General features: G+C 40.6%; 1 protein-coding gene across 1 annotated transcript in view; it reads left to right on the forward strand.

Annotated features, from left to right (window-relative positions):
- LOC149533312 (grpE protein homolog 2, mitochondrial-like) overlaps nt 1–820 on the forward strand; it is a 57,077-nt gene extending 56,257 nt beyond the window's left edge. Inside the window, exon 5 of the mRNA XM_089803333.1 lies at nt 312–820. Coding sequence (XP_089659459.1) covers nt 312–440 — 129 coding nt within the window. The 3' untranslated portion in view covers nt 441–820. The remainder of the gene's footprint in view (nt 1–311) is intronic.
- The last annotated feature ends 10,874 nt before the right edge of the window (nt 821–11,694 follow it).

Here is an 11,694-nt window from a genome sequence, read left to right on the forward strand (position 1 = left end):
GAATAAACAAACATATTATTTGGAAGGGATTATAATATTAAATATATCTTGTTTGATATATGAAACTCTTTTTCTTTCATATTCAAGAGCTCTTATGCCCTGAAGTGAACACAAATTTTCATGTATGTTGGGTAGAGAATATATTCATCATACATAGTTTGATCTATTTGGAACTCAAATTGGGAAATTGGAATAATTAAAGTGTAAACCCAAAAAGGGATTATCACAGTGTTTGGGCTAGGTTAAAGACTTTGATTTTCTTTTGCTTTGCTAGAAGTCTAAGTACTATTTATCTTTTGGTTCATGTACAGCCCGGCTACATACTTCATGACAGAATTATACGCCCTGCTGAGGTTGGTGTTGTAGAGGCAGTACAAACTGAAGCTGTAGAGGTTTCTGAGCATAGTGAACCAGAAGACAGTACAAAGGTTTCTTCTTGATTTGGATCAGGAGTTTTGTATTATTTTTATTTTTTAAAGATATCTCAATCAGCAGCGAATTTCCTGCTGAGTTAAGATATCTGATTAGCAGGGTAGGTTCCAGACTAGATTTTTGGCTTTTTCTGGTAATGAAAACTCATTGTAGCCTTATTTTAAAATTATATAATGTAGTGGAAGTACGATTTGAGAACAGTGTTAATCTGTTGTAGAGATGTTTTAGCAGAAGCCGTTATAGTGACAATTTTGTTTACCTGTATCTTTGTCAAAGTGACAAATGCATGGGATGTCTGAACTCTTAATCATGTTTCTTGCAGCATATTTATGTTCCATCTGTAGGCTCCAACTATTGCTTCCAATATGAGTGTAAATTATTCGTTAAACTATTGATGGTAAATTTTTCAGTTTTCGAAATAAATTCAAGAACATGCTAACATGATATTAAAATTTTTGTGTCCTGTCCTCGTGAAAGTGTGTCCTTACAGGCATTTTTAATGTTCCAACAAATATGCCTTTAAAGTAGCTAACACAGTAGTACGATTGTTCTGTGATCTTGTACCCTTGTCCATTGGAGGAAGAACATAATGATAGTAATATTACTGCTTATGATTGTTAAAAGAATCTGTAAATACTGATTGGCCTATTACTTTTTTAGAGGTACATATGGCATGTTGTAGAGTACCATTTCATTGAAGTTCAAGTGTCCTACATGAAGATTTCTTGTCAGATCTAGTTTGGTGCATTCAAAGATATCTTCTTGGTTGTATGATATGGAGAATCGTTTCAAAAGAAGGTAAGAAACAACTTTATGTAATGGAAAACACACCTAATAACAATTGTTTTAATGTGAGAGATTCCCAATCTGTCAGGAGAGTATTTGGAGTCTTATAGATGAAAGTGGTTATTTTGATAAATTTTACTTTCCATTTACAGTTGTAGGAATCTGCTTGTGAACTGCATCTTCATGCCTGTTTGGGTAGTTCTGGACGTATAATGTATTGATCTATTTACTTTTTACTATTTGGACAGAATCTGTTTGCACTTTGCAGCAGTCGATCCTTGTTTTAACGGATTTTTACTGTTAAACAAGAAACTCTTCAATGTTAATGAATGGCATGTTGAATCATTTTATGACAAAATTTTCAAGTATCATATGGAATTAACCAATTTCTGATTCAGGTTAATTTTTTTCGTAATTCATGCAAATACAAGGTGGACTGTGAAACCTGACATTTTAATTTCATGTGCATCAAAGGTTCGCACATGAAACTGTAGTTCCCGTATGATCTCTCATCTGGTTTTACCAAAAGTGAATGTTTTGGATATCTTATACCCATCAGAAGATTATGATTTAACTAGTAGATTACAATATCGTTAATGTTTACAGTTTTGGGCTAACTACAGATTGTTCTAAAAATAATTGATTGGGTTTGAAGTCATTTATTAGTCATGTGCGGTTTTGTTTATGGGATATTCTTGCCCGTGGCTTTAACTCTGACATTGGGTGAATGGATTCTAGAGACAGGGAATTGATTAGTACTTTTAAGAGTTTTTTGGTTGTTGTTATAATACTGAACTTGTAAGAACGAAACTTAGAAAGTCTTCTATAATTTTGGCAAACAGAGAGTAACATAATTTGTCTTGGGATCATACAGGAGCATGAGATATTCCACAGAACTACAGGTTCACATGTAACACATAACGACTACAAGTATGATTTAAAAAACAAATGTAATGAGGAAGCATGCCTCTTAAGTACCAAACCGAACCTCAACTGCGGGATAATTTCTTTTATAGAATGCATAATATATATCCGATGAAAATGAAAATACAAAAAATTGATGGTGGTGTTGTCAGACAAAATTCCAAGCTCTTAAAACGTTGTTAAAGGGCTTTGTCCAGATAGTTATGCCTAATCGTTCAAGATAGTGAATGTAGAATGAATTAAGCAACCATTTTGGTTGCTGGAATACAACTGGAATAGTCATTGAAAATTAGAATATTCAGTTGTATTCTTCGTTTGGTGCGCAGAAGGGGAATGGGGAATAAGAATATGTATTTCCATTTTAGCCCCAAAATGTGTATAGATCCATTCCCAAAAATACCTGTTATTGGAATGGAGAATAGGAATACTCCTTTCATTGACAAGCCACTTTAGTTTGTGGGCCTTGTTCTTCCATTGGAGAAGCTCGAGTTCGATTCCTCTTAGCTTGAACCTGCCGTTATTGTTCTCTATTGCAGAAGATTGTTAAGTTGAATCTGATCTCTGTGACCCTTGGGTTTTGTGCTTGGCTGAATGGGATTGGAGGATCAAGGTTGGAAGAAGTCACCTAGGTGAGCTGAATGCACCTTGTTGATACCACCAAGCTCAGGGTGGGCTTCAATGTAGCTGGGCTAATATGATCAGTTCTTTGTTGACAAAAAAGGTGTTAAGGCGGATGAAGCTGGTTGTAGATGCTTTGAGTCAACTTTAGATTTGCTTTGTTGTGGTGGAAATACCATATTAGGCTCATGGTTGTGCATGGGATTGCAAATGAATGTAAAGCCCATGGGGGGATTCGAGCTCAGGTCTGCCTCAACAACGAATCTCCAAGTGGAGTGTTTTCTAAGCAGAGGAAGTTGAATCTCCAAAATGAATGCTTGCGTGAAAGGTTACAATGGTTTCTAATCGGATTGGAGTTTGTGCTTGCGACCTTGGACGAGCACTACGATCTGTTGCCCTTGCAACAAAGGTCTTCATAACTTGGAATTGGTATCTAAAAAGTCTTCACTTATTATAATATTGTTATTTGGATTCATTTGTGTAGTTGCCAATTCAAATTTATTGACTCAAATTAATTGACTAATATGGAATTTGAAGATAGGTACTATATAGTATATTAGAAAAGATGCGAGTTAAAACAATGGGTAGCATGGAATAGATCCAAATGATATGATGTGTAAGAACTAAACTAGGATTGTTTACTTTTAACTAGAAATGTTTTGATGGTCAAGAAGATGGCTAATCGAATGGGGTTGGTCTTTTAATTCTTTTTATGCGGGAAAGTCCTATCTATAAAAAGTTAATGACAATCTATTAAGTGGGCTAGGCACAATGGTAAGTGGGTAGTTTTCTATAACCCCAAGGTATTTATTTGCGATTCTCCTCCTAGTGGTTGGGTTTTGCGACAAGTCCCCAAGGCTGCATGACGTTTTCACTAGCGGTTGGTCAAGGGTGGATGCTACTCTGACTCTTCTTGTCAATTGTTGGAACGATAATTGCACTTTGTGGTCCCTCCCAGGTCTCCTCCATGATGTTGGTTCTACGAATATCCTAGTCGTCATCGAGGCGCATGAGGGTCTCGTTCGTCCTCTTCTGGGTTTTCTAGGTATCAATGGCTATCTACTTGTAGGGAGGTGTGGACCTCTGGTGGTGTGGGTTGTTTGGTTAGGGATGATCTCTTTAGTGCCACCTCTTTGGTCCACATCGATGTCCATGCTAGATTCATGTGGTTACATATTAGTCCTACTAGTCAGCGTCAATGGGACATTTTTATTGCTGTTTGCTACTTTCTGCCTGTTTCTTCCTTGTATGCTATTCACAGTGTGGAGGACAGGGACCCATTCCTTGACTTGTATGAGTGCATCTCCAAGTTTGCAGTTATGGGAAACATCATTATACTAGGGGATTTTAATGTCTTAGAGATTTGCAGACTCTTATGCACAACTGCTGCTCTGATTGGACTTGTACTTCTGAGATGGATCACGCTAGCTTGGGTCTTTAGTGCACCTCAAGAGATTGTCAAGGGCCACTATTTATTGTCGTCACCTCCTCCAACTTTGTGAGTCCTTTGACACGGTGATTCTGAATGGCCTCCCTTGCTTTCATGATTTTGAGTTGTTCACTTGTAGGCCCCACAATGGAGGTGCCAGTGCTGTAGATTATGCCCTTAGTTGCGCCACCATCATTCCCTTCATTCGTTGCTTCACCAGCACCTACCTTCCCTAGGCATACCATACTCTTCCCAGTCTCGTGTGTCACTTCTCCCACTGATGTTCGTCTCCTCATCCACCCCCCCTCTTGTGCCTAGTAGGTCCCAGTACACACCCTTGTCTACTTTTGCTACCTTGAGAATGATGGTGACCTTTTCCTCTTCCATCTCTGACGACTCCTTCCTCTGGTTGTTTCTTTCTTGTCTCGCGAGGTCTCCTCCATGTTTGACATTTTGGTAGCTGTGATTTGGGAGTTTGCTCTCCTCTCCATCCTCCACTGTCCCCGTCATCGTGCTTTTTGTCGTAGCACTTTCCCAATGAACTGTTGGTTCAATGATGACTGTAAATCCTTCCACCACTGCTTGCACTCTGCGATCTTCTTGCATTTTGATGATTTCATTAGTATTTGCTGCTCCTATAGTTGTTTCCTTCACTATAAGAAGTGTTTGTTCATTTCTTCCTAGTGTCGTTTCCTTTGTGACACTTTATCCCACAACCTAAAGCTCTTCTGGCATACTTTGCTCCCCCGTTGCTCCTCGCTCTCCACCCTTGACCTCCCCTCCCTCATTGCCCATGCCTCCACTTTTGATGATATCCTTGGTCAACCTCCTCTCCTCTCCTCTTAATCCCACTTCCCAATTGCCACCTCTTCACCTCGTCCATTTATGAGGCCATTAGATTCATGAGCTCCAGTAGAGCTATAGATGAGGAGGGTTTTCAGGTTGAGCTCCTCAAGCATGGTGTCCTTGTCCTAGTTTCCTTTCTTCCTGTGCTTTTCAATAGTGTTGTTTGCACCGATTTCCCTCACTCATGGTCAAGGCAAATCATCTATATGATTCTCAAGACTGACTTAGCTTCAGATTCAAGTAACTACAAAATTATCATGATTGGGCACACCTTTGCTAAGCTCTATGTTGTAGCTTTGAACATTATTCTTTTTAGTGAGCTTGACAAGAGAGTGCATAGAGCTAGGGCCAAGTTGGTTTTAGGGTTGATTACTAGACCATGGACCATATTTTGACATTGCAAGCCATCATCGAGGAGGCTCGTCATTGCTCGGTGAAAGTCTACCATTGCTCGTGGACTTTCGTAAGGCCTTTAATAACATCTTGCGAATTGCCCTTTTCTAGAGATTGAGACATCGATATTTCAGAGATCTTGTTGACTACCATTATGAGATTCATAAGAGTGTTACTAGTAGATTCAAAATCCCAGAGGGTTTCTCAACTCTTATTCAGAGCACCATTGGGGTGAAACAGGGTTGCCTTATTCGCCCCACCTTGGTATTTATATTGATGAGTTGGAGACCTTTCTCAGAAACTCTTCACTTCCTGTGGACGGTTGCTACCTATTTCAAGTTTTGATCTCCATTCTCTTGTTCACTGATGACGTGGTTCTGGCCTTCGTTCATGAGAGTCTTTAGAGAGTTCTCAATGGCTTGGCCTCCTTTTGTGACCTTTGCCAGCTCTGTGTGAACTTGAGCAAGACTCAGGTTATAGTTTTTAACTGCCTGAAGACCGCTCATCTGCACTTCTATTTCTAGGGTAATGAGATCAAGATCACCACATCTCATGTGTACCTTGGGGTCAAGTTCTCTAGACCTCGCTTTAATTTGAGACCTGCAATCTAGCCTAGGGTTTGCAAGGGCATGGGATCCCTTGCCATGTTCGAGAGACAATGCTTCACATATCACTTCTAGGACACTTATTGATATTGTCCCCCCTGGACTCCTTGGTTAGATCGAGAGTTCTTTATAACTCAGTGGTTTGGGAGCCCTCTCTCCTTGATTCTAACTAGGCTTCCATTGAGCATGTCCAAACCCTTTTTCTTTAACGTATTATTAGATGTCATTGGCTCACCCCCTATAGTATTGTTTTTGCCGAGTTCGAGGCCCATCCCTTTAGGTTGCCCACCATTTTCGACTTGATTTGGTTTCTTAATCGTCTTCGTGGTTTTGGTGACTTTGTGGGTGACCGATTGAGATACTCTTACTTGGCTTATTGCTCCTTTGTCATTGTGGCAGATTCCAATTTGTCCTCTTGGGCCTGTTGTTTGTTCGTGCATGCTTCATCTATGTTGAGCTCGATTGGGATTGATATTGACCACCTCCCTCCCTCCTAGCTCTCTCTTGATGCTCCCGCCCACCTCCTTCCCTCACAACAAGAGTTACATGTCAGACTTGACATTTATAGACAATATATCACCATTACTTGGTGTAACCTTGCAGGCGAGTTACGCCCAAAGATGACCGTTTACAATGAACACTTTCTGGTTATCAGAGACAGTATTATTCTGCTCCCTAGCTACTTGTCTCGTACGCATCTCTCTGGGCTCCTTTAGGGTAAGCTCCCAATGGCTTCAGATTCAGATAGATCACCACATGGACAAAGAAGACCCGACTCATCACTTGTGTACCTTGGGCATGGTCGAGACATAGATCCATTTCATTTTCATTTTCATTTATGCTATTGTAAGCCCTTAGGGCATGTTTTGAAGTTTATTTTCTCTGTACTGAATGTACTAGCTTATTTTTCAGTTAATACAATTTTCCTTTTCTGTTGTGTCCATTTCTGTTCTTGGGTTGTGTCCTCATCAAGTGGTATCAGAGCCGGTTTTCCGGAGTGTGTAGACAGAGCGCCGACTGTGAGGCAGTTTGCACTAGGACTGTGTGGTTGTGGGTTCGAGTTAGAAGATGCCTCCACAAAGAGAGCGTGGCGGAAGGGCCAGAGCTATTAATCTTGAGGAGGTTAGAGCCCTCCAAAGGCAGGTACAAGCATTGCAGGAGGAGCTCCGTAGAGGAACAATTATGGCTGCAGGTGATGAAAGTGAAGATGACAACGAAGAAGACGAAATTGGACCAGAAGGGGAAGTTCTGAATCATGCAGAGGAAAGGCTTTTTAGGGCCATTACTAAGTTTGGGAAAAGACCTACAATTGAAGTGGGTGTATTTTCAGAAAATCTGAAACCAGATGAGTTGATCGATTGGATCAATGAACTGGAAGAACACTTTGAGTATGAGGATATCAGGGACCCAGATAGGGTTAAGTTTGCAAAGGCCAAATTGAAAGGCCATGCAAAAATCTGGTGGCAAGAGGTCCAATTGGAAAGAAACAGAAGAGGAAAGGAGAAGATCACAAGATGGGATCGCATGGTGGACAAATTGAAGAAGCAATTCATTCTTGTGGACTACGAGCTTGATTTGTTTAAGAAGATGCATGGGTTAAAGCAAGTAGGAAGATCAGTCCAAGAATATACAGAGAAATTTTACCGACTCTTGATTAGAGCGAGGCATGCAGAAGCAAATAAGGAGAAGGTTGCTCGTTATATCAGTGGGTTGCGACCTAGCATCCAGGAGGAATTGAGTCTGGTAAGAATGACCAGCGTTGAAGAGGCATACCAGTTTGCCCTACGAGTTGAAGAGAAGTTGAATAAAAGGTTTGAAGGAAGACAAAGAGGGCGCGATCAAGGAGGAAGGGGAAGCGGTAGGTCATCTGGAGGCCGCAATGAAACCCAAAAGAAAAATGAAGATGAGGGTACTAGCAGGAACTAGAGGAATGAGGGTTTCAACCGCTCCCGTGACCAAGACTTTGGAAATCAGAGAGGAAGAGGTAGAGGACGTGGACAAGGAAGAGGAGACTTCCGTGGTACTTGTTTCCATTGCAATGAAGAAGGTCATCGTGCCTTTGAATGCCCCAACGAAAAGGAAGGACAGATAGGAGAGCTCAGGGCCAAGCTAGGGTTGCTCATGTGGATGAGGATGCACAATCATCACATTCAGAGGATGCAGAAAGAGGAGAGACCTTAGTAAATAGAAGAGTCTTACTAAGTGGTGAGATTGAACCAGGACAACGGAGGAGTTTGTTCCGTACCAGATGCAAGTGTGAGGATAAATGTTGTGACGTGATCATTGATGGTGGTAGCACTGATAACTTGGTATTAGAAGAGATGGTCTCTAAGCTAAAGCTCAAGAGGGAGAAACATCCCCAGCCCTATCAGATTGCTTGGGTAAAAGATGATTATAAGGTCCTGGTAAGTGAACAATGTTTAGTGAAATTCAAAATTGGGAGTTACCATGATGAAGTTCTCTGTGATGTTATTTCGATGGATGTTTGCCATCTATTGTTGGGTAGACCATGGCAGTTTGATAGACATGCAGTACATGATGGGCATGCAAACACATACTCTCTGACAAAGGATGGAGTTCGCCACAAATTGAAGCCCATGAAAAAGGAAGGTGAAATGGTATGTAGAAGTGCTAGGATTTGTCTTGTTGATGAAAGAAAGTTTTTAGATGGCATGAAACATCAGCATATGTGCTATGCTTTGATTCCTAGGAAAGATAAAGAAGGTAGTAGTGAAATACTACTTGAAGTTTCAGATTTACTAGGGGAATTTGGACATACTATCTCTGATAATGTTCCAGATGGATTGCCACCAGTAAGGCAAATAAGTCATTAGATAGATCTGATTCCAGGAGCTAGTTTTCCTAACAAGGCTGCTCACAGGATGACTCCTACTGAAACAGAGGAGCTAAATAGACAGGTTCAGGAGCTATTGAGGAAGGGCTTGATTCAAGAGAGCTTGAGTCCATGTGCAGTACCTGCAGTACTCACACCAAAGAAGGATGGAGAGTGGAGGATGTGTACAGATTCTCGAGCTATAAATAGGATAACCATCAAGTACCGGTTTCCTTTGCCAAGGATGGATGATCTTATGGACTACTTGAGTGGAGCTCAGTACTTCACAAAGATAGATCTCAAGAGTGGCTATCATCAGATACGGATTCGAGAAGGAGATGAGTGGAAAATAGCCTTTAAGACCAAGGAGGGTCTTTATGAGTGGTTAGTCATGCCCTTTGGATTGACGAACGCCCCAAGCACCTTCATGCGGCTCATGAATGAGGTACTTAAGAAGTTCTTGGAAAAATTTGTTATTGTTTATCTGGATGATATTTTAATTTTCAGCAAGACATTGGAAGAACATTTATTGCATATTCGTAGTGTCCTTGAAAGGCTAAGGGAAGAGAAACTGTTAATTAATCTGAAGAAGTGTATCTTTGCAAAAAGGGAGTTAGTCTATTTGGGGTTTGTTATATCACCTGAAGGTCTCAAAATGGATCCAGAGAAGGTAAAAGCCATCTTGGAATGGCCTACTCCAAGGTCTGCTACTGAGGTAAGATCATTTCATGGTCTGGTTAGTTTTTATAGGAAGTTTATTAAGAATTTCAGTGGCATATGTGCACCCCTAACTGATACAATAAGAGGGGATAGAAAAGAGTTCAAATGGACTGCAACAGCTGCGAGAAGTTTTGAATTGCTGAAGAAGAAGGTGACAGAACAACTTGTGTTGGCATTTCTAGATTTTAGAAAGGTTTTCCAGGTGGATTGTGATGCCAGTGGCAGCGCTATTGGGGCTGTATTAAGCCAAGAAGGTAAGCCTATTGCATATTTTAGTGAAAAATTGAATGATGCAAAGAAGAAGTATTCTGTTTATGATCAAGAGTTCTATGCAATAGTTCAGGCCTTAAAGAAATGGAGGCATTATTTATTGCCAAAGGAATTTGTTTTGTACACTGATCATCAGGCATTACAGTACCTAAATAGCCAAGGTAAATTGAATCAGAGGCATATGAAGTGGGTAGAGTTCTTGCAGAGTTATACATTTGTGTTGAAGCATAGAAGTGGAAAATCTAACAGGGTTGTAGATGCACTCAGTAGGAGACAGTTGTTGCTTATAGTAATGCAAGTTGAAGTAGTTGGGTTTGATGAATTCAAGAATTTGTACCTCGAGGATCCTGATTTTGCTGAAGCATGGAAAGCTTGTAAAGAACCTGTTGCTGTAGATAGAACCAAGTGGTTAGACTATTTGATTCAGGATGGCATGTTGTTCAAAGGTAGTCAATTGTGCATTCCAAGGAGTTCCATGAGGGAAAATCTGATTAAGGAGAAACACAGTGGAGGGATGACAGGACATTTTGGTCGAGATAAGACCATTGCCATTCTTAGAGAACATTATTTTTGGCCTCAAATCTCACAGGATGTGAAGAAGTTTGTATAGAGTTGCCAAGTTTGTCAAGTTGCCAAGGGGTTTAGTCACAATACTGGCCTATATCAGCCATTGCCTGTTCCATCAAGGCCATGGGAGGACATAAGTATGGATTTTGTTTTTGGATTGCCAAGGACACAAAGGGGTAATGACTCAGTATTCGTTGTGGTTGATAGGTTCTCCAAAATGGCACATTTCATTCCATGCCAGAAAACTCATGATGCTGTCCATATTGTAGACTTGTTTTTCAAAGAGGTGGTAAGACTACATGGTCTTCCAAGGAGTATAGTTTCTAACAGAGATACTAAATTTGTGGAGTATTTCTGGAGGACATTGTGGAAGAAGTTGAGAACAGACCTAAAATTCAGTTTCACGCATCACCCGCAGACTGACGGCCAAACAGAAGTGGTAAATAGAAGTCTGGAAAATTTGCTGAGATGTTTAGTTGGGGATAAGCCCAAGGGATGGGATTTGATTCTACCACAAGCAGAGTTTGCTTACAATAACTCTATAAATAGGAGTACTGAAAAATCACCATTCTAAATTGTATATGGGAATAGCCCAAGGACTGCACTAGAATTGAGGAAGATAGAGCAAGGGGAGAGGACAAGTGCTGAAGCGGAAGAATTTGCTGAACATATGAATCATCTACATGAGGAGGTTCAGGTGCACATTACCAAGATGAATCAAGAGTATAAAGCTAGGGTTGATCAAAGGAGAAGACATAAGGAATTTCAAGTAGGGGATCTAGTCATGGTGCACTTACGAAAAGAAAGATTTCCAGCCGGTACTTACAACAAGCTAAAAATGAAGAAATTTGGCCCCTACAAAATTTTGAAAAAACATGACTCAGGAAATGCATATGAAGTGGAGCTGCCAGATGGTATTCACATTTCTCCCATTTTCAACATTGCAGATTTAACAGAGTATCATGATGATGGTGCAGATGAGGAGCTGGTGTTAGAGCCATGTCCAATTCCTGCTTCTAAGAAGGAGGAGATAGAAGACATTTTATATCATCGTGTGGGTAGGAGTACTAGAAACAGGCAATATGAAGAGTATTTGGTCAAATGGAAAGGACGACCGATCGAGGACTCAACTTGGATTTCAGCAGCTGAGGTTTCCCATTTGGGATTTCCTCTACCATTCATAAAGTGACAGGGTCACTTTTCAATCTACCCTGGGTGTTTGATGCAGGAGCATCCAGAGGTATAAAGGCAATCCTGTGTCACGCAAAAAA

Source organism: Cupressus sempervirens, chromosome 10 (assembly GCF_028749045.1).
Source record: "Cupressus sempervirens isolate cs-2001-9-10 chromosome 10, ASM2874904v1, whole genome shotgun sequence".
Lineage (NCBI taxonomy): Eukaryota > Viridiplantae > Streptophyta > Pinopsida > Cupressales > Cupressaceae > Cupressus > Cupressus sempervirens.